This window comes from Sus scrofa, chromosome 9 (assembly GCF_054392235.1).
Source record: "Sus scrofa isolate SSC_HxYL_T2T_F1_AM1 chromosome 9, Sscrofa_HxYL_maternal_Yorkshire_Landrace_v2.0, whole genome shotgun sequence".
NCBI classification, from domain to species: Eukaryota; Metazoa; Chordata; class Mammalia; order Artiodactyla; family Suidae; genus Sus; species Sus scrofa.
The window spans coordinates 121,814,193-121,837,591 of NC_139391.1; the positions used below are offsets into that span (position 1 = coordinate 121,814,193).

Sequence of the window (23,399 nt, forward strand, 5' to 3'; positions counted from 1 at the left end):
CGAAAAAACTCATTTACTGCTGCAATATGTTACATGAGATATTATAGTGGCTTTTGAGCACCTCCTATTAGAAGAAATAAAAGCATCCAATATGGTATACTGACTTAAGATATCATTGCTTTTTAATTTTTACAGAGAGAAAAGAATTTTCATATTTTAGCCTAAAATGGAGGTTAACCAATATTGTGAGATAAGGATTTGTGTTGCTTGAAAGAAGAACAGGCAAAATGTCTTTTTTTTCTCTCCTCGAAGTATAAAGAAACTGAGAAAAAAGATTTAAAAACCAGGAGAAGGAATTGTTATAACCCAGTTGCAACAGCTGCATGTGGGTGAAAAAAAGTACCCAAATCAGCACGTGAAAAGGGGGTGGGGGGAACAGAAAGAATCAAGGAAATATAAGAAACAATACACAGAGAAAAGCATTCTCACTGAAGCTGTAGGCCTCAAAAAATGTTCCATCTAAGCTCCATCCCGTTCCAATACCTTAAGGTAATTTGCTTTAAGCCATAAATCTCCCAGGTGTTTTATGCCTCCATACATTTTTTTTTTTTTTTTCCACAAGGCTGGGCAAGGAGGAAAATACATCATTTCAATCTGTTCCCTCTTGAGACTTTATGGAATTTTAAGCAGGCTTCTCCCAGAGTTAAACTCCTGGTTCAGTCACCTCAGGGTCTATTTGACCTTCCCTTTTTTTTTATAGCTTGCCCAGAAAGTTCAGGGTGAAGGTGTTTATATTCCTCTGAGCCCCCGCTTTCTACTATGTAAGATGGCAGATATCCTGGGCTCATCATCTCCCAGTCAGATGTTAAAGTGTCTCCATTATCCTGCAGTTGATTTGCTCAGTTAGTTGCGGCAGGCGACGACGGAGGCAGTTTAGCAAGGGTCCTGGGGTTGAGATCTCTGGGTGCTGAATAGATGACAGGCATGTAACCTACTTCAGGGAAGGTTTTCCCATTGATATCAAAAAGGTCTGTGGGGCCAGTCATTGCTGTGGTCCTTGGGCACGTCACGTAGTCTTCTCAGTGTACTCATTTTGTAGAATGGGCATGGTAAACCCAGCTTAACTCTGTAAGACTTCAGTAATATGAAATATGTTAAATGCTTAAGCCCAGGGCCAGGGCATGCATTATGTGCTCCATAGGAGGAGACATGGTCATAGGGATTGCTAATTGCATTATACCCTCATTTTAAAAAATTAATAATTCAGGCTCTGAGTAAAAGCTTTAAATGATCTGCTTCTATAATTACATAGCTAGTATTTGACAGAGCAAGCTTTCACGTTTAACCCCGAAACCACCCTACATACAATAGTGGACAGAAACTCTATTGCTTAAATAATTGTTCTTGAAGCATATGGGTTTTCCCTTGTTTAAAACTTGATTTTCACTGAGAACTATGTCTAGATACTTACTTCTCAGCACAACAATGGGAGAAAAAATTATGTTTACATGTATGTGTAACTGGGTCCCTATGTTGTACAGTGGAAAAAAAGACAATTTAAAAAAAAAACTTGATTTTATCCTCAGATCCAAACTGTTCATAGAATAAATTCTTGAAATATTTTAGAACATTAAAAATAGCAGTTTTTCTTGACGTTATTTTAATTACTCTCTCCTCAAGTTTATTTATGAATCGGTTGTTTGAAACTCAGGATCGTGTTCCCTGGTGGCCTCGCAGGTTAAGGATTCAGCATTGTCACTGGGTGGATATCCCCTTAGAAACTGACAACTGTATTCTCAGGCCAGATCATAAACACCTCTCCAGCTTGTTTGCCACCCTTCCCTTTCTAGCACTTGATGTTCCTTCCAGTGGTTTTCAAGTGGACAGTCTATTAGAATTGCTGGAGGAGCTTTATAAAAATAGAGGTGCTCGACCACCCCTCTGACTTTCTAATTAGAATCTTGCGGTGAATGTGCTGGTTCCGTCCCAGCAGGAGCCACAGCAGGCTGGGAGTCCTGAGACTGTGCAGAATGCCCTGTGTCAAAGGAACTAAAAAGAAACAGTTCATCCAGTGTGGCTGGAGTAGAGACTGGTTGTCAGAAAACTTTTGATGGGGCATCCCTGTCAGTAAGAGTCACTTAAGCATATACCTCCTGTATACATCTGTCCATTTTGTAGTAAATTATGTACCTGTAATTTGATAAATGAGGCATACATAGGGACATTTTTTAAAAGTTGAGGTGAAAAATAAAACAAATAAAACCCAAAATTCTAATAATCGCCTTTTGCCTTTTCTGTTTGTTGGGTCCTTTTATGTACCCCTTGGACGGGTGAATCCCACTTTTGTAAAATATAAGCAAAGAAAGTAAGGGGAGACATAGATTGAAACCACATCCTTTAGAACCAGCAGAACTTTGTCAGGTATTTCTCTCCTTAGCCTAAGCACAACAAGAGGCAAATTCCTCCTGAAAAATTTAGGAAGGGGAATGACATCCAATGTACATCCTGAAAAAAAAGTTGATCACCTTTGGGAGTAGAACAAACATGGACTGGCATGGAGACCAGTGTGGGGGTTACTGCACTAATGAGAGGCGATTATGGCTTGAACTAGGGCAGCGCCAGTAAGGGTCAAAAGAAGGCAAGCTAGAGATATATTTGGAGGCCTGCGCTATAGAACCTAGTGATTGATTTCATGATCATTGATGGGGGAGAGGTCAAAGGTGACTTCTAGGTTTCCAGCATGAGCACCCGGATGTAAGATGAACCGTGGGAGAGCAAGTTGGGGGGTAGAGTGAGGTCATGTGTCCAGGTTTAAAATGCCTCAAATGTGAAACATCCAAAAGATGATATGAAATTTGCAGTTGGATATGTAGGTTGAGCTCCGTAGAAGTCCTGGGCTGGAAACTGTAAATCTAAGAGTTGTCAAAACATAGATAATAAAAAATTACTCTACCTCCAGATATTATTTATTGATAGGAAAGCTCTAGCGCAGAAATGCCAAGGAGTTCTATAAAAATAGTATACGAGGTTAGATTTATAGGCCTGTAGATGAGGAATTAGAAATGAACAGATAAGCAGTTTCTATAAAATGCAAGCATCTTCTAAAGTTGCTATAGCCTTGCGACCAGACAGCTTATATTAGAATGTGGTAAAGAAAGTGGAAATCAATATTTCAGAAGCTTTCCTAGATACCTTGATGAACACACTACATTCAGGGGTGAACCCTGAATGTTAGAAAGTGACTCACATCATACAATAATTCATGAATGAGGATGGGAACCTGTCAGAGGTGTGTGCACCATTAGGCTTGATTAAACGGGGAAACCGAGCATGCCAGATGAAATGAAAGAGCAGCACTGTAGACTGATGCGTGAATTCGGGGCAAGAATCCCTAGGAGTTTGATGTCTGTGAGCCTTGGGAGTTCCTCACCCCCTTAAACCATGATGTTCCTTAAGTATTGGAGTACAACTAATATTGCTAGAGGCTCAGGGTGGGGTGAAATGGGTGAAGAGGGTCAAAAGATACGAACCTCCAGTTGTTCTATCCCAGTCATGGGATAGAATGTACAGCATGGTGACTACAGTTAATAGGACTGTATTCTAGGGAGTTCCCTTTGTGGCATAGCAGAAACGAATCCAACTAGTATCCATGAGGGTGAGGGTGTGATCCTAGCCTAGCTCAGTGGGTTAAGGATCTGGCATTGCCATAAGCTGTGGTGTAGATCAAAGATGCAGCTCAGATCCCACATTGCTGTGACTGTGGCTGTGGCTGGCAGCTGTAGCTCTGATTCGACCTGGGAACTTCCATATGTTGCAGGTGTGGCCCCAAAAAGCAAATAATAATAATAATAATAATAACACCAAAAAAAACCCAACAAACAAACAACCTATTCCATATTTGAAAGTTACTAAGAGAGTATACCTTAAAAGTTCTCATCACAGAGTTCCCACTGTGGCATAGCGGGTTAAGAACCTGACTACAGTGGCTCCGCTCATTATGGAGGTGTGGGTTTGATCACTGGCCCAGCACAATGGGTTAAAGGATTTGCATTGCTGCAGCTTTGGTATACGTTGCAGCTGTGGCTTGGATTCGATCCCTGGCCCAGGAACTTCCACAGACCATAATGGAGATGGATGTTAGCTAGACTTTTGTGGTGATCATTTCCCAATATATACAAATATCGAATCAATAGGTCGTACATCTGAAACTGATCGTATGGCAGTTATATCTCAATAAAAAGAATATAATGAATAATCATAAATGATTCTTATGTTCTCTGAAGGTCTTTCCCTCTGGATCCTAGGGTAAAATTGGCTTTGTTCTTCCTCCTTCTTGTGCTAAAATTGCAAAAAGAGAGTAGCTTGGGAGTTCCCGTTGTGGTACAATGGAAATGAATCCAACTAGTATCCATGAGGGATGAGGGTTCGATCCCTGGTCTCACTCAGTGGGTTAAGGATCCAGTGTTGCCATGAGCTGTAATGTGGGTCGCAAAATCGACTGGGATCCCGCGTTGCTGTGGCTGTGGTGGGCCAGCAGCTGCAGCTCCAATTCAACCCCTGGCCTGGGAACTTCCATGTGCCATGGGCGAAGGCTTAAAAAGTACCTTCTTTTGCTAAACACTATGAAGAGAGTTAAGTGAAGTCCATAGGACATGGTCCGTCTTCCTAGATATCATCTCCTCTCAATTCCTTCCCGTCATTTTCATTCCAAGTCCTTTAGGCTGCTGCAAAATGACTATGAGCATTTCAGTTGCCACTGATCCACTTTCTGTGGACAGATCTTGACAGGTCCTTGCAGAAATGACTCTGAATTGAAAACTCTCAGCCTGTAGCCCTCCCTCCCCATCACTAAGAAATGTGATGCTATACTTCTTATCTGTTTCTCCTCTGTCCAGTGACTAATGTATTAAATTGGGGTCATTTATATTTATCCTAAGAAGTTACCTGAAGTGAGCACGAATAGTACATAATGCTTAGTCCCTTTGGCCTGTTAATTTTTTAAGCACCCAGACCTCTGACCATCAGGAAAACATTAACCAGATATCATCAGCCTTTTTTTTGGGGGGGGGGTCTTTTTAGGGCTGCACCCATGGTGTATGGAGGTTCTCAGGATAGCTGTCAAATCAGAGCTACAGGTCTACACCACAGCCACAGCAACACCAGACCTGAGCTGCATCCACAACCTATGCTGAACCTTGAGGCAATTCTAGCTCCTTAACCCATTGAGCAAGGCCAGGGATTGAACCCACATCCTCATGGATACTAGTTGGGTTCTTAACCCAATGAACCACAACAAGAACTCCTTTTTCTATTTTTTTTTTCAGCCTTTTTTGTTGTTGTTGTTAAATAGTGATTTACATTGCCAGCATTTGCATCTATCGGTAAATATTTTTGTATCATTTATTTCTGAAATAGAGAAGCAAATTCCTCAAGCCCTCAATAAATAGCTCTTACAAGTGATTGGCCCCTTGTTAAAATTTAGCACAAGGGAAGTGCAGTATTTTTATTTTTTTATTTTTATTTTTTATTACTCAAATGAATTTATCACATCTGTAGTTGTATAATGATCATAACAATCCAGTTTCACAGGATTTTCCATCCCTTAACCCAAGCACATCCCCCCACCCCCCAAACTGTCTCCTCCAAAGACCATAAGTTTTTCAATGTCTTTGAGTCAGCATCTGTTCTGCAAAGAAGTTCAGTCTGTCCTTTTTTCAGATTCCACATGTCAGTGAAAGCATTTGATGTTGGTGTCTCATTGTATGGCTGACTTCACTAATGATAATTTCTAGATCCATCCATGTTGCTAAAAATTCTGGTATTTCATTCTTTTTAATGGCTGAGTAATATTCCATTGTGTATATGTACCACTTCTTCTGGATCCACTCCTCTGTCGATGGACATTTAGGTTGTTTCCATGCCTTGGCTATTGCAAATAGCGCTGCAGTGAACATTGGAGTACATGTGTCTTTTTGAGTCGTGGTTTTCTCTGGATAGATGCCCAGGAGTGGGATTGCTGGATCAAATGGTAGTTCTATGTTTAGTTTTCTGAGGAATCTCCATACTGTTTTCCACAGTGGTTGCACCAATTGACAATCCCACCAACAGTGTACTGGGTTCCTTTTCCTCCACACCCTCTCCAGCACTTATTGTTTGTAGACTTTTGGATGATGGCCATTCTGGCTGGTGTAAGGTGGTACCTCATCATGGTTTTGATTTGCGTCTCTCTAATAATGAGTGATGTTGAACATCTTTTCATGTGTTTTTTGGCCATCTGTATGTCTTCTTTGGAGAACTGTCTGTTTAGATTTTCTGCCCATTTTTTGATGGGTTTTTTTTTTTTTAGTATGGAAGGTGTTTATAAATTTTGGAGCTTAATCCCTTTTCAGTGGATTCACTTGCAAAGATTTTCTCCCATTCTGTGGGTTGTCTTTTTGTGTTGTTTAGGGTTTCCTTTGCTGTGCAGAAACTTTGAAGTTTGATTAGGTCCCATTTGTTTATTTTTGTTCTTATTATCAATACTCTAAGAGGTGGATCTGAGAAGATGTTGCTGTTGTTTATGTCAGAGACTGTTTGGCCTATGTTTTCCTCTAAGAGTTTTATGGTGGGGAAGTGCAGTATTTTTAATTGGGCAAGCGAGTTTATAGTCATGATGAAAACCCTCCCCACTGAGGCACTCTCCCCTCAACCCATCAGATTTCTTCTTGATCACCCTTGTACCTTTTATGAACATCTGCTATTGCACTTATGAAACTAAATGGTAATTAGACACATAACTGGCACTACATCTAGACTCTCAGCTCCTTGAGGAGCTTTGCCTTAATCATCTGGTCCCAGGCAGGAGATCAAAGTGGTTGAAGAGGGCAGCCTCTGAAGACAGATGGCCAGGATTCCATTTCTGACTCTGTTTACCAGCTGTAAGATCTTGGGCACGTTGCCTCTCTTCAGTTTTCCTATTTGTAAAATCCAAATAAGACTTACCTCAGAGTTGTTGGGAGGCTTAAATATAGAATTTTCTAAATTACAGCTTTAAAACTGTTAGAAAGTTCTTTGACGTGAAGGCATTTCATGTTTTTCTTAGTGCCAATTAACCGCTGATCAAAAACAGAGCAGAGCAAGCAGACAGTAGTGCTGAAAACCTCGTGTGCTCGGCTAGTCATCCTTTGTCTTCATTGACAGTGTTTAGTGCAGTGGTTTTCAGTAGGAATCCCACTTCCTAAGCATCTACCCTTCACGCATCCCATCCCCCAGTGCCCTCAGCTTTCTGTTCAGAAAGGTGTGTGCACGGTATCCTCATTGTCACAATGACTGGAGGGCATCACTAACCGCTCATGGGTGAAATGACAAATGGGCCACGAATGCTAGGGGCTCAGAAATGGGAAGAGAAGTCTAACACAACCGTAAATCATTCCACCCCAGATGCCAAGAGCATCCCCACCTTGAGAAGCACTAGTGGCACCAAGATTTTCTCTAGTTAAATTCAAAACCAACTTTTCACAAAATTGATACACTGCTTTAGAAGATCAGCATATGCCAAAGATCATTTCATAAATTCTACAAAGTATAGACCAGGTTGGAAAATCTCCTCACGTGTATTCAGCTGTGTTGTGTCATTTCCCTCCTTTCTATGTATCAGTTTTCCTTAAGTTACTGTAATAGGCGTATTCCAGATTTGTGATTTAAGGGTTTATTATTCCATTGATTATTACTCAAGATTTAAGATCTGTTCTAGGGTGTTCCCATCGCAGTGCAGTGGTTAACGAATCCGACGAGGAACCCTGAGGTTGCGGGTTTGATCCCTGGCCTTGCTCAGTGGGTTAAGGATCTGGCGTTGCCGTGAGCTGTGGTATAGGTACAGGTTGGAAGGTGGCTCGGATCCCAAGTTGCTGTGGCTCTGGCATAGGCCAGTGGCTACAGCTCTGATTCGACCCCTAGCCTGGGAACCTCCATATACCCCGGGAGCGGCCCTAGAAAAAGCAGAAAGACAAAAAAAAAAAAAAAAAAAAAAAATCTGTTCTAAGGCATCTGAATTCCTTAAATGTAGGAAAATCGCATTTGATAATCAGGAAACCTAACCAAATCATATATGTAAGAGAAATGTTTCATTAGAAATTACACATGAAATTCAAGTATTAACAAGGAGTATTCAAAATAATGTAGTGAAGGTAAAAATATGAAATAAGGTAATAACCCAGGTGGGTATAATAATTAATGAGATAAAAGATTATTTAGATGAATTCATCTAAAAATTAATTGATATACAACACCATGTATATGTATATATATTCATTTTATCAGAGTCATGTGTACAAACAGGAAATAAATGTTTTAAATGCAGAGAGAAAGCATGGGAAACAAAGAAAGTGATAAGCAGACAGTAGTCCCCCCTTATCTGTGGTTTCACTTTCCAAGGTTTCAGTTATTGTCAGTTAACTGTAGTCTGAAAATATTAAATGGAAAATTCCAGAAACAAGCAATTAATATGTTTTAAGTTTCAAGCTGTTCTGAGTAGGGTTATGAGATCTTACACCATCCTGCCCCAGTCCGCTCAGGATGGGAATCATCCCTTTGTCCAGCGTATCCACACTCCCTGCATGTGCTACCCTTGCAGGAGTCACTTAGTGGCCCCCTCGGTTATCAGAGCTACTGTCGTGTTACCACAGTGCTTGTGTTCCAGTGACCCTTTTTTTTTTTTTTTTTCTTTTTTGTCTTTTTGCCATTTCTTGGGCCGCTCCCAGGGCATATGGAGGTTCCCAGGCTAGGGGTCGAATCGGAACTGTAGCTACCAGCCTCTGCCAGAGCCACAGCAACACTGGATCTGAGCCGCGTCTGCAACCTACACCACAGCTCATGGCAACACCAGATCCTTAACCCACTGAGCAAGGGCAGGGATCGAACCCGCAACCTCATGGTTCCTAGTCGGATTTGTTAACCACTGAGCCACGATGGGAACTCCTCGAGTGACCCTTTTATTACAGCATGTTATAATTGTTCTGTGTTATTACTAGTTATTGTTGTTAATCTCTTACTGTGCCTAACTTATAAATTAAATCCTATCCTGGGTATGTATGTATAAGAAAAAATGGAGTGTATGTCGGGTTTGGTACTATCTGTGGTTATAGGCATCCACTGAAGGTTTGGAAGGTCCCCCGTGGATGAGAGGGGCCTACCGTATTCCTTTTCAGTCTTCCCCTCCTCTCCCCAGCTGAAGCCAGCCTGACTGACACTGCGAAAGAGTAAAGCAAATTAGTAATTACAGTCATCCCTCGATAGCCTCAGAGAATTGGTTCTAGGACACCCCCCACCCCGACCCCAGCAGATTCCAAGATCCATAGATGCTCAAGTTCCTTGTATAAAATTGCATAGCGTTTTCCTATAACTTACTTACACCCTCTCTTATACCTTTTTTTCCTTTTTTATGGCCACACCCGCAGCACATGGAAGTTCCCGGGTCAGGGATCTAATCCCGGCTGCAGCTGTGACCTGTGTTGCAGCTGTGGCAGTGCTGGATCCTTTTACCCCACTGTGTAGGGCTGGGGATTGAACCCACAGTGCTGCCGAGACAAAGCCAGATGCCTAACTCACCGCCACAGCGGAAATTCCCCTCTCATATACTTTAAATCTCATTCTTCAAATCCACACTTACATGTAATTTATTTAACTTAAAGGGAGAAATACCTCAACTGCTCTTGAGGTAATAGATTGTTTAAATTCTAATAACTTTTAATGACTTTCTGTTCTTTTAATTAAAACTACATACTAAAGAGATTTTTCTTTTCCTTTCTTTGATAAGAAAATTTTCAAGCTCAGTATTTCATTCCCTAAAATAAAATCAGTTTTCTTCCTGAAATACAGTTTTAAAAACCATAGCCGTCTGTATTCTTGGATTATCTCGTAAATAACAAGAGTTTCCCATCAGGTCTTCCTCTTCCTCCACCTTTTTCCCCCCTTTCACTTTGTGCCAATCACAGGCGGATGCTCAGTATCACCCCATAGCACAAGATAAATAAGCTTGGGAGGTTTCCTAGCAACATATTGTTCTGGGAACCTGCTCTGTTTCTCTGAACAAGATGAAGCCAAACATCCTAGAATCTCAGCCAGATGGGAAAGGATTATCTTATTTGGGGGTGTTAATACATTTCCTAAAATTTCGCCCTGAAATGAACCTCTTAACATAAGTAACAAGACTGACATTTAAAAGGACACTCTTACATGTTAAAAAAAAAAACTCTCAGTAATAATTCCAGTTTTAAAAATACAATTTTAGTTCCCATAAGGGCTCAGCAGTTAGCGAACCCAACTAGCATCCATGAGGATGTGGCTTCGATCCCTGGCCTCACTCAGTGGATTAAGGATCCGGCGTTGCCATGAGCTGTGGTTTAGGTTCCAGATGCAGCTCGGATCCCATGGTGCTGTGGCTCTGGAATAGGCCGGCAGCTACAGCTCCAATTTGACCCCTAGCCTGGGAACTTCCATATTCCGTGGGTACAGCCCTAAAAGACAAAAAATAATAATAAAATAAAAATACAATTTTAGAGGAAATTCTCTAGAGACAAGCTTACATGATGTAATTCAGTCATTGGTGAATGGATCCATTCTAGAACCATGTAGAAAATCCTTCTGCATAGGACTGATGTTCAGCCTGGTACCCACTGGTACCAGTATTCAGCTACAGAAATACTGAAATATTGCCTTTCCTTCTCATTTGTGCAGTAAGTGGCTGCTAGAGTAGGCTCCCTCCTCCTAGGAATGCACGTGGAACCCCTGTCACTGCCTAAAACTCTGAGACTTCGTCCCTTTTCTCCTCAGCTTCAGGGCTACTTCAGTGCTAGGGATTTGCCACTCCATCTTGAGCGTCTGTGGTTTTCAGAGTATATGATGAATACAGAGAAAAGAAAACTAGAGGAAATCCCACCCCCCCCAAAGTCCAGGAAAATAATGTTGTTGCTATTTTGTTAGCATATGAGCATGTGTATTTTCCTTGTTTGTCGAAGATATTGAGGCCACGCCATTGGCAGGTGGTATTTTTCTCTCTCTTGCCCTCTCATTGGTCACTGTACACTGCTGAAGGTCTCTGGGATGGAGCAGTAAAGAAAGGATTAGAGTTCTCATGGCGGAATTCAGCAGTGGTTTGGCCACTCAATTATATGCTGGAAAATGTCCTTCCTTCTTATCTGACGGAGTGGGCATCTCCCCATCAGCTAGATAGTCATCATGTGGCCGTTGAGTGACTTACACAACCTAACAGATTTGGACTGTGTGAAATTTCCCAGCTGTGGTGAGAAGCAGATAATGCCAGGGCTTCTCAGTGCTCCTGGATGGGAAGAACAAAATAATTAGAATAAGCTGGGGAATGACACCTGGTGTCTTTGCTTTTTATTTAACTAATTCGCTGGTCAGATTCAAGAGAATTAAAAGTATCCACATCCCAGAAAACCATAAGATAGTTTTATTTTCATTCTGATGCTTTCCTTCCTCTCTCTCTCACACACACTCACTCATACATGTTTTCCAAGTATCATATTTTGAACTCTACATGGAAGAGTCTGTTGAGGGCCTCCTATGGGCCAATCACTTTGTTAGGCATCGTGAGGGACACAGAAGAACATCAATACATGGTCTTCACCTTCATTGAGTCCCCAAGAATTGAAGTCTAAGGAATTATACCATTTTTTAAAATTATTATTTTTGTTTGTTTGTTTGCTTCTTAGGGCCATACCTGTGACATATGGGGGTTTCCAGGCTAGGGGTTGAATAGGAGCTACAGCAACACCAGATCCAAGCCGCATCTGAGACCTACACCACAGCTCACGGCAACACCAGATCCTTAACCCACTGAGCAAGGCCAGGGATTGAACTCACAACCTCATGGTTCCTAGTCGGATTCGTTTCTGCTGAGCCACGATGAGAACTCTGAATTACATCATTTTGACTCTCCAGGAAAAGCCTAAATGTAGACTTAATCTGTTATGTAGAACATAAAATAGATTGTAATGGGTTAATTTTAACGAACATTTTCTAGAAACACAGTTTAAGAAAATTCCATGCACCAGGCATTGTTTTCAATACTTTATGTCATAAAATTCTCCTGACAACCATTATGAAACAGAAATTTGCTTGCCTACTGATTTTAGAATCTGCTTTCTCCTTGGTGTATGAGCTCTATTAAAAATTTTTTTTTGTTGCTCAATCTTTTATGAAATAGTAATTCTCATTTTTAACATGGTGGAAGAGTGAATTTTACTTAAAGTTAGGCAGTTGCCAGAATTACTAGCACTCTTAGATACATTAACAAGAAAAAGTGGTGATATATCAGCACTGTTATAGAACAGAGATGGATAAAGGACACTTCATTTTGGTAAATAAAGTTTTGCTGGAACATGACCACACTCATTCAATCGTGTATCAGCTACGGCGGCTTTTCTGCAATAACAGCAGTGGAGTTGTTGTGACCTAGCCTCTCTGGTCCCCAAAGGCTAAAAAATACATGCTATCTGGACCTTTACAGAAAAAGTTTGCAGACCCTACTTTAGAATCTAGATTCTCTCCTCCTGCATGGAGTTGGGTGCTCCCCTTTGGAATGCCAAAGACTTCATGGGAAACACACCAGAAAATGTTTTCCTGAGTGATCTCCTTGTCTAATGTGCTGTCTCTCTAATCCCCGCAGGTACCGACCAAGAAGCTAAAGAAATATGAGAAAGAATATCAGACAATGCGAGAGAGTCAGCTGCAGCAGGAAGACCCCATGGATAGATACAAGGTATGGGAGACGGGGGTCGCCTGTCACAGCCAAGCACTTTCCTTCCCCTAACGCTGCCGTTGTGGGAAGTTCAGTTCCCTGTTCCTTCTTCCCTGATGTGGACACTCTCTGACCATGGCCAGTGTCCAGGTGTGTTTTCATTTCAGGAGACTCCTGAATAGCCAACCATAATATTTCTTCTCTTTCAGTTTGTATATTTGTAGGTGACTTCACCTGTTGCATTTATACTGGGAGTCTTCATAAGAAGCTGAGAGAAAGAGAGGGAAAAAGAGAGAGAGAAAGTGGCTATCGACTACTTTCAAAAATGAGAAAAAAGGAAAATGCAAAGTACTGTTTTAGCTGTGCACGGTCACATCCACAGAGACTTTTAGAAGGCGAGCTGTTCAAGACTGGCACAAGAAATGTTTCAGACTTACCTCTGCCTGTAGCCCATGTTAAAAATACAAACTCCCTTGAAAAGACAAATAAAAACCACAAAGGCATATCGAGCACAGTAATGGTGTTTGTCGCAGCATTTATTTCCACAAACAGATTTATGAGCAACAGTGACTTTTCACTACAGTATGCAGTTCCAGGGTTAAAATGATTTCAGTTTATTACCTTAGTTAATTGCAGTGTTTTTAAAAATTGGGCCAGTCATAAAGTTCTCCTCAGTGGTCATGAGCAACACTGTTCCCATGAAGCAAATGTTGGGGAAATACTGATTTCACACTATTTTTTTTTTTCCAGCTGAAATCTCATTGTCTCTCTTCAACATGTCTTAATTCTTCAGATTCCTGCAGATGCTCGATTCCCTCCTCCTCCACCATGGCACATTAGGATAAGAGAGCGCCATATGTATACATCGAGCGCTAGCAATGCAGAAATGTCCTGTCAGAAAAAGTGCTGCGATGGCATTATTAAAAGTCCCCCACCGTGGGATGATGTCCATTTCTGTAGCTAGTGTTACCTCTCTGTGGTCAGAGAGTGGGACATGTGCACCTGCAGTCACACAGTCTATCTTGTCTCCATCAATAATAGCGTGGGAGGCTCACACAGGGGAGTGGTGGAAGGGGTGTCTGGAGTCTGTGGTCAGATCTGAGTTCAAAGCCAACAAAGGAGACAGGATTTGGAGTCCAAGTTGGGGGTTCAAATCCCCAGGCCACTGTTCAGCATCCGGGACCAATTATTGAACCTCCTCCTCATCAGTAGGACACAGAGTAGACATGTTTCCTTGAAGAACTGTTGTGAGGATGAGGGATGCTGTATGTTAAGAATCCAGCACATTGTTGCTGTTCAGTAAATGGTTTTCATTAGCCTTCTTAGGGCCACTGCCTCTAATTACCTGATTATTACTAGAATAATATCACCTTATATGTGTCTGACCCACCAGTTCCTTGCTTATCTTCCTCCTATTTTTTCCAAGTATTGTTGCCTGATAATCTAACATCAGTATGTTTCTCCTCTTGTTTATAAAAGTAGCTGATAATAAAATCCCACATATTGCTATGTCAAGTAACCATTATCATATAAGATGCTCACAGATAAAATTTGAAGCTAATTTCTACCACCACCACCATGCCTCAATAAAACCAATTTTAATGAGGCTTATGGAGCATGCTGCTTTAGAAAGGCTTGAAGTAGTAATTTTGAAATATTATTAAGGATCCAAAATGAAGCTCTCCTACAGCTTGTGTCATTCTAATTTTCTTATTGCTGCCATCGTTATGAGTAAAATCCAGGAAGGGTACTTTAAAATAGAAGACAGGGAAATGGAAGACTAAAATTGTGTATTTAAAATCAATCATGAACTTGCTGTTTCTTAAATCCTTTTTGTGTCAAAGTAGATACGTATAAATAAGTATTGCATATTATCTTTTAAAAATTATCACATACAAACTATCGATGTATATAGTTTTTACTGAGCAATCAAAGCAGAATTAAACTTTTTGTTTGTTTTTGGTTGGAAAACAGGTACTACTTTTATTTTTTTTTAATCTTTTTTTTTTTTATTTTTTTTTTCTTTTCCCACTGTAACAGGTACTACTTTTAAACTTCAATGCTCTATTTATGCATATCCAATACTCTCTATAGCCATTTCTTTTGTATTACTGTAGTAGCTTGTCAATACCTCATCCCGCTAATAATGCCTAGAAATTTGTACTGGAGATAAGCTTGGTAAAGTTATAGTCCTCGAGTTATAATTATATTTTCAAGATGGCAATTGACAACATAATGTCCAACCATCAACAGATTTGTCCTTTCAGATACTTAGTACTTAAAGAAGCTCATTATAATTGTCTTCATTAAAGTAGGAAAGTGTCTTCGAAAATTCAGCATTTTATGAATGTAATCCTGTCAAGACTAAGATCTGTGTCCTAAGCATAAGCACTTTATAAATCATAGATCTTGGCCTGGGAACCTGGTTATATAAATTTCTAAGAATAACTTGGGGAGATCTTTGAAGGCATTGAGTCAGAACTGACACCCATTCACTAACAACCCCTCCTCAACTGTTAGGCTCCATCCTCCTTAAAATGCCATGTTTACCCCCAGCTTGCCGCATGGCAGAGGAGTTGGGAAACTGTGTCAATTGTTTAAAAATGCCCGGAAATATCCATACCATATAAGATATTCCAACAGATTTTCAGCCTGATAGTATTTTTCTTGGGCATGAGGGGGTACAAAAGGGCCATTTCATGGAAGCCAGAGGTGAGGTTAAAGATCCAACAATGCAGAGATGGCACTCAGCAGTCACATTCTTTTTTTTTTGCTTTTTAGTGCCAAACCCATGGCTTGTGGAAGTTCCCAGGCTGGGGGTCAAATTGGAGCTACAGCTGCCAGCCTGCGCCACAGCCATAGCAACTCGAGACCTGAGCCAGGTCTGTGACCTACACCACAGCTCACAGCAATGCCGGATCCTTAACCCACTAAGCGAGGCCAGGCTTGGAACCCGCCTCCTCATGGACACTGGACAGATTCGTTTCCACTGTGCCACACCCGGAACTCCAGCAGTCACATTCTTGCTCTATCTATCCTCACATGTGTTTTCTGTCTATTTTTATGACAGACACAAGCATCTGCATTCTCAGGTTATGTCATTACACTACACTTACCTGCATCTAATACTTGATGAAATGGTGTTGGTATAAATTTAAATTTTAGAGCCCTAAGCCCAATGAAAATGTTCTGAAATTTGATAGTGGTGAAGGATGTACAACTTTGAGAATGTAGTAAAACCACTGAATTGTACATTTTAAAAAGATGAATTTTATGGTACGTGAATTCTCTCTCAAAAAAAGAAAAAAAAATCCAAGCAGCATGTTCCAAGAGGATTGGCATCTGCCCACCGTCTTCTTTTCATAAACACCACTCACACCAGAGGTACCTGTACACAAGCCATACTTGTGGGAGGGAGACCTTCCTATAGAATTGGAGCTAATCAACAACTGTAGATCGTATGTGGACTCATATTTATAAAGGAAAGGCCAGCATAAGTGTGTGATACATTCACGTTCATATATGTATGTATGTTAATGTCTGTGAATATGGATATATGTATTGTATATATTATTATACATTATTATATAATGTACTTATATAATATATACAATACTTATATAATATATACAATACATATATCCATATTCACAGACATTAACATATATAAGTAGGTAATTCATATATATATATATACACATATATATATGCACACACACATACTGCCTGTGTTACCCGGTCTTGGCATCAGTTTGCATTTGAAACTCAGCAGACTCTATAATGACAACTCACAGCCTTTGGTGTACTCTTTCTGTTTATCTTCAGACCTGAATCCAAAGCACTGGAAAGGAAACTTTATTGGAAGAAGATTATATAGTATTTATTCTAAGTCTCTTTTATTATCCTTCTTAAGTTTGACCTGGCCAAACTTGTATAGTGGTATTTATCTCCTCTGATATTTTGGTTTGTAAATTTATTTATAGATTATTTGTCTTTAGAAATATGTCATGTGTATTTTTATCTCCATACAAATCCCCAGAACAAACATTCATGGATATGTACCAGCTGTTTTCATCATTTTAAAAATGAGTAGCCAGGGAGTTTCCTTGTGGCACAGAAGGCTAAGGATCCCGTGTTGTCACTGCAGTGGCTCAGGTCACTGATGTGGCACAGGTTCGATCTTTGGCCCAGGACCGTATGCTGTGGGCATAGCCAAAAACATTAGTAGCCAAGCCTCTAATAAGCAGTGATCAACTTCAGAAATTAAATTTTTTTTTTCTCGTTTAAGGAGATGAATTGTTTTCATTTGGGCAAAGTTAGTTTTCTAATGATGTAACCTATTAATGGCATGTTTTAGAGAATTACAGCCTTCATCTGTCTGTAGAAGATGGTGTGGTTTTCTTGTTTAATTAAAGAACTACCTGTACAAACGTGGGATAAGCCTTTAAAAAGCACAGCTAATTAAATTCAGTGAATCTCCCAGAGCATAATGAAGGTTATGTTATTACCTGTTCTAGATGGGCAAATCCTAGAAAGACTCGGGAATGTTTAAACTCTCTTGGGTTTGGAAGAGAGAGAGAATTATAAATACATAATTTCTAATTGAAGAATCTTACCTATGTTCAGTATAATTAAATTTAGAATGCTTAATGGCTTTCTTGAGGTTAGACATAGTAATTTTTTTTAATCAAAATGTAATTCAAACAGAAAGGAAATGATTCCTCTAAGTTCACAGCAAGTTTTTCTTGTCCATATTGATTTTTGTAGAGCAGTTTTTCCCTGCATGTAATTGAAATTAAGCTGTTTATTTATAAATAGTACAAACAAGATCTGAATAAAGCTTAATTGGTACTTGTATTATTTGCCATCCTTACATATCTAATGAAATAATTTAGAACAAGTATCACATTTTGTATTTAACTTCATGAGTGAAGAAGTCTGGAGTTCCCACCCTGGCGCAGTGGGTTAAGAATCCGACTGCAGTGGCTCGGGTCACTGTGGAGACATGGATTCAATCTCCAGCCTGGTGCAGTGGGCTAAAAGATTGCCCCAGTCAACTGCAGCTCAGATTCAACCCCTGGGCCAGGAACTTACACGTGCCCTGAGTGCAGCCATTAAAAATAGTAATAATAATAAGTGAAGAAGCTTGAATTATGCTAAACTTCTTGGGAAAAAATATACCCCCCCCCTTTTAAACTGTATTTTGGGTCTTCCTTATACAGAGAAGTCAAGATAAGTGAGTCCATCTTTGAAAAATGTTTTTCTTCCAATGAAAGTAAAACTTTCATTTTCTTCTCTTCCACATCATAGAGATGTTGTTGGTTTTGGGAAATATTTAGTTATGAAATCATATACTTTTACTTAATAGCGATACTCAAGAAGAGGCTTTCTACCTGTGACAACTTAATGATAACTTCAGAAGGCTACTACTCTCTTTTTGCACTTGGCTAACTCGACAAGCTCACTCTTGTAGGTTGGTGGAGAATGCAAGCCTAAGTTCTCTTGATGCTTCTTGAGCAACTTAGCTGAGAAGGAGCAGGTGGTTTCTGATGATGCTTGTCTGCTGATTGAGTTATACTTAACACTCAGAGAGGTATAAATGTTATGCATGTTGAGAATTTCTAAGTATGTTTCTTGATGATTCTTAGAATTCTCAAATTTTTCTTCAATTTTTAGTAAGTCTTGGTTTCCTGTTAAAAGAGTACTACCAAGAAAATTACATCACACTCGTATGTTTCCACATCATCTGTAACCCATTTGTTTTTTAAAAATTTGATTTGTGTGCTAGAGTAGTATAGGGGTTTGCAAACCATATGGCCTGTTTTTGTAAATAAAGTTTTATTGGAACACAGCTGCATACTTATTATCTATGACCGCTTTTGTACAGCAGTGACAAAACTGAGTAGCTGCAACAAAGACCATATGGCCTGCAAAGTCTAAAATGTTTACTGTGTGGGCATTCACATTAAAAGCTTGCTGACCCCCTGCGCTTGAGTATAATCTAAGATTGGTTTTAAATGCTAAAGGAAATGCAGTCTGGTTTGCCAACCGCCAGTTAGTTATTACTGACAAGATTTTCTCTTTAGTTTGACATTTAAAATTGTTTAAATTTTCACCAGAAGGATAAAACTGGGTATGTTGGGTACAGGAAGAGCATAAAATGATTTCAGATATCCAGATTTTCTTTCTCAAATCTTCATCTACAGACAGAGTAGACATTTAAACATTTCATCTGTAGACATTTGTCTTTGGATGTCAAAAAAAACCTGTTTGATGAAATCTGAATATGTTGACTATCAACTCTTTAGAAAGAAGCATCCAGAAGAAAAATGTGAGAGTTGAGTGTGTTGTTGCTCATAAAATTACACCGGGTCTTTTAGGAAAACATTTTCTTTTGACCCTTAAATATCTTTAAAAGCATGTGCCAAGAATTCGTTATAGCAGCAGACAGCACACCCAAAACACTGAGCCAGAGTTTATAAAGCCACCTCCTTCGCCATTAGGTTTTCCTCTGAGGCTGAGCTTATTTTCCTCTGATTGCCAGTTCACATTTCTCTGGTTTCCCATCTTGGGAAAATTGAGATTCACTATTCCTTAGACTGCTTCATTCAAACTCCAACCCCCAGACACAAAGAGGACCTGGAATCAGTTTTTTCCTTTTGCATTCCCCTGCCCAGCAATTTCATTCTGTTGCCGGAAGATGAACTATTTTTGTTTTGCAAGGTTTCCGACCTTGTCATGTAAGGAAGTACCTTCTACCCAACTCTAATGACACAGTATAAACAACTCCCACTGTAGTTGCAAATAGTTCCACATACAGCATTTTCATCAGTCATGCAAACTGCAAATAGCAGCGTGGAGAGGGAGGAGTTTGGTGTATCCGTCTTCCTGAGTTGAGACTTGCCCACTGGCTACCTCAAGCATACTTTCTTCCATCAAATGTTAGCTGTCCCGCAGAGAATTTAGAATAAATGACACTCTAAGGGAAAAAAAGAGCAAAATAGCACTAACAAGTGTCTGTTTTTGTTATTATCATTTCCTAATTGTATTAGTAGGTGTGCAATTTCATTGGATATTCTTTTTTTTTTTTTTTTCAATTGTCTTTGTACCTATGATTGAAAACGGTAGTGGGTCTATGACTTTTGAGGAGGTAAGTTTTTTGTCTGTGTATGTCTGTAATATCAGCGTCTGTCTCTCCGAAAAAATGCAGTATCCTCCTCCCAAAAGTTACTAACCCAACTCTCCCAGCCGTACATCTCCTAGGCAAGAGGGGAGGGAACCGACGAGGGAAGTTGTTGTCTGCTTTTCGTCTAAATGTTGTTAACTGGGTGAGATGGAGGAGGTTTCAGACAGTGTGATGTGGATTTTCAGGGTCATGTAAATAAGCACTGCATCCTGTAGTCTTTTCTGAAAGGCAAGGAGAGCGATTTGCCTGTGTTGTTTATGGGCTCGGAGCCTTTAGCACATCTGCTTGTGCAGACTTCACGGCGTGTGAGCCGTTCTGGACTGGCTGAGGTTAGCAGGGCCACTTCCAGTCTTTCTCGGGTGGGCCACCCTTGCCAACATTTCCAAATGATCCAGACAAGATTACTACCTTTCCCAAAACGAAACTGTCTTCTTTATTGTAGTATAAAAGCAAACTTTTTCTTGAATCAAAACCCATTCCGGCTCCTCGGGGAAAGGCTGGAAAAAAACAGCCAAGTAATGTCGTCTCTCTTTAACCCTTGGTAAGTGTGGGCAAGTTCTTCCTCATAGAAAATCTCCACCTTGCCCCCCACCCCCAGGTTCATACTTTGGAGGACGATACTGCATTTTTGGTCCCAGAGCTTGCTTTCCCACATGTCTGTGAGTGCAAAGCAGGAGGCTCACACTTCCCACTGTGCTGCTTGCTTTGCAGACACTCAACTGAAGCTTCTTGCTAGAGCAAAAGCCAGTCGTCTTGCCCCCTAGGCTATTTTGCTTCTTAGGGACCCTCCAACACTCATCATTCCCCTCTCCACCCACCCTCTTAGCTATGTGTCTACAAGGAAAAGTTTGAGCTGCAGCAGTCACGGTAAGGGAAAGTTACAGGGCAAGTTTTAGCTGAGCTCATGTCTCTCATGTCTCTTTCTTGCTTTTTTTTTTTTTTGGCTGCACCTGCAGCTTGTGGAAGTTCCCAGCCAGGGATCGAACCCAAGTCATAGTAGCAACCCAAGCCGCTGCAGTGACACCACTGGATCCTTAACCTGCTACGCCACAAGGTGATATCTCTTTTTTATTTAACAGCATAACCCATCGGATATTTATCTCTAATCAATAGTGAAGAAGCTACTTGGTGCTTTTTTTAAGTACCTTGAACACAGTGCTTTTCCACTAGCGTTGTTTGACTTTCCCTGGAGGTTCTTTTAACTCAGTTCTAGGCCTATGTCACTGTAACCTGAAAAACCAGTAGCTGCAGCATTTTCACTTGTGCCAAATTAATTCAGTGTAAATAAATAGTTGAGGGAGCTCTTTGTACCTTGGAGAACTGCAGGTACAACTTCAGTAGAAATAGGACACTTAACTCAGGAATAGGTATTCAAGTAGTCTTCTCACGGTCTCTTTTGAAGGGATTTATCCAGAAATGAAAAAAATCTCCTCCCTGCCTAAAGCTGTCTGCCTTGAGAAATGTGATGAAATCGTGCTGAGTATTGCTGCCTGTTCCTGGCAAGGAGGAACTTCATTGGAAAAGTTTCTGAACCATATTTTTTAAAATCTAAGTTTCTGACAAGTATGTAAGTTGCTTCTACAGAAAGGGGTAATAGTTAGACATATCAGAATGAAAGACTGATCTCTAGCCCTTGCTCAAATTTGGATAATTTCAGCAAAGATTGAAAGATTCAGCTGAAGGTGCCCTGGCTATTTTTATATTTTATTTCTACTTTTGTTTTGCTCCTTTGGGAGGGTAGAGCTTCTGTAGATTGATGAGACAGAATTTGATGAGTACAATTTACCTCTGCAAATATGAACACTGTCTTTTTAGGAATATCTTGGGAAAGGGTTCCTGGCAAGATGGCACTTTTAAGGGGTTACATTGTATCTTGGTCACAGAGGAAGCTCCATTAAGTTTTCATCTAGAATATGAGCTTCTAATAGGAGAGGACTGTTAAAAAAAATTCTCATTTTGGCATTTTATCCCTTCCAATGGAATTGACATTCTGAATTGCTTTTTATTTTTTAAACAACTTTTTAAACACATGTATTATAAATTCATTGTAGACAACTTGGAAACATTTTCAAAGCACAAAGACAAGAGTAAGAATAATCTACTGCCCATAGTTAATGTTATTTATGTTGTTATGAAAATGAAATTTTCCAGTTACTTGTATTTTTTTTCCTGTAAGGTAGCATAAGCATTTTCCTGTCCTTAGAGAGAGACTTTTCACTGATGTTTTAACACTGCATGCAACTCTATCATTAATTTATTTAGATGTATTTAAGTTGGAGTTCCGGTCGTGGCTCAGCGGTTAACGAAGCCGACTAGGAACCATGAAGTTGCGGGTTTGATCCCTGGCCTTTCTCAGTGGGTTAAGGATCCGGCATTGCTGTGAGCTATGGTGTAGGTCACAGACTCAGCTCGGATCCTAGGTTGCTGTGGCTCTGGCATAGGCCAGTGGCTACAGCTCCGATTAGACCCCTGGCCTGGGAACCTCCATATGTCGTGGGCAAGGCCCTGAAAAAGCAAAAGACAAAAAAATAAAAATAAATAAAGTATTAAAGTGATTTGGGATTTTTTTTCCTTTTTCGTAGATATCTTTTTCAAAATTGTTTTGACTCTTCCCAACTATCCCATTTTACCTTTTCCAAAGGAAGAGACAGAAATGGGCCCCATTGACTGGCTACAGTCAAAAGTGCAGATTTATCCTTTGGCTTCTCGCTGGCCAAGTTTTTGGATCCTCTGCCTCCATGAATGCCTTGGGCTTTGCCCTGTTTCTTAACCCGTCTTGAAAGGAACAAAAAAAAAAAAAAAAAAAAAGAGAGAGAAAAAAAAGAAATAAGGTTTTCTTGTTTCTATATAATAAACTGCAAAGTGTTCTATGGAAGATAAAATTCACTTCCTGCCCCACCTCCGCTCTGTACACTCAGATGCACCATCTTCCAGGGCATAGATTTGTCTTCTGCTTGTGCAACACTGCTTTGTCTGAGTTTTTGCCATCCTTGCAGAAAATGCTTTGTTAGGAGTGTAAATCTGAAAAACAGGAAGGTCTCATCGCATTCATGTCTTTCCTGTCAGCTCTCTTTTGAATCTTCTGTAACTGCTCACAGCAGCAAAGGGAGCACTTTTGATACTTTGGGATGGAGGACACTAAATTGCTATTCAGAAAATAGACATGAATATACTCTCCTTAACAGGGGAGTCCTTGCTTCATAAGAATTAGTGACTTGCTTCTTTCATCATGTAACTGTTTCCTTTTTTTTTTTCCTGGGAGTTCATGGGTTGGGGGGAAAGCTCAGTAATTCATTTTATCCCAAATCTTTTAATCTGAAGCTTTTTAAAAAAAAAGCAAGTCAAACATTCAGAGCCATTATCGTAAGGCCTACTGCTCTTACCAACACAAAAATTGGCATGCAGAAAAGTAAATATATTCACGTCCAGAAAACGAAAATGTCAGTTGATAGCAAAAGAAACCTAAACTGTGTATCTTAAATATACTCAATGAATTTAAGCCCTGATATGGGAAAAACAATGTGAAGAAATGTC

The 23,399-nt window shown here is 40.1% G+C and overlaps 1 protein-coding gene across 3 annotated transcripts in view; it reads left to right on the forward strand.

Annotated features, from left to right (window-relative positions):
* The window catches only part of RABGAP1L (RAB GTPase activating protein 1 like), a 657,995-nt gene that overhangs the window by 610,991 nt on the left and 23,605 nt on the right, over positions 1-23,399 (forward strand). For 2 of the 3 annotated variants that reach the window (NM_001444343.1, XM_084974329.1), the window contains 1 exon segment: positions 12,608-12,700. In NM_001444343.1, the coding sequence (NP_001431272.1) occupies positions 12,608-12,700 (93 nt within the window). 3 annotated transcript variants of the gene reach the window in all.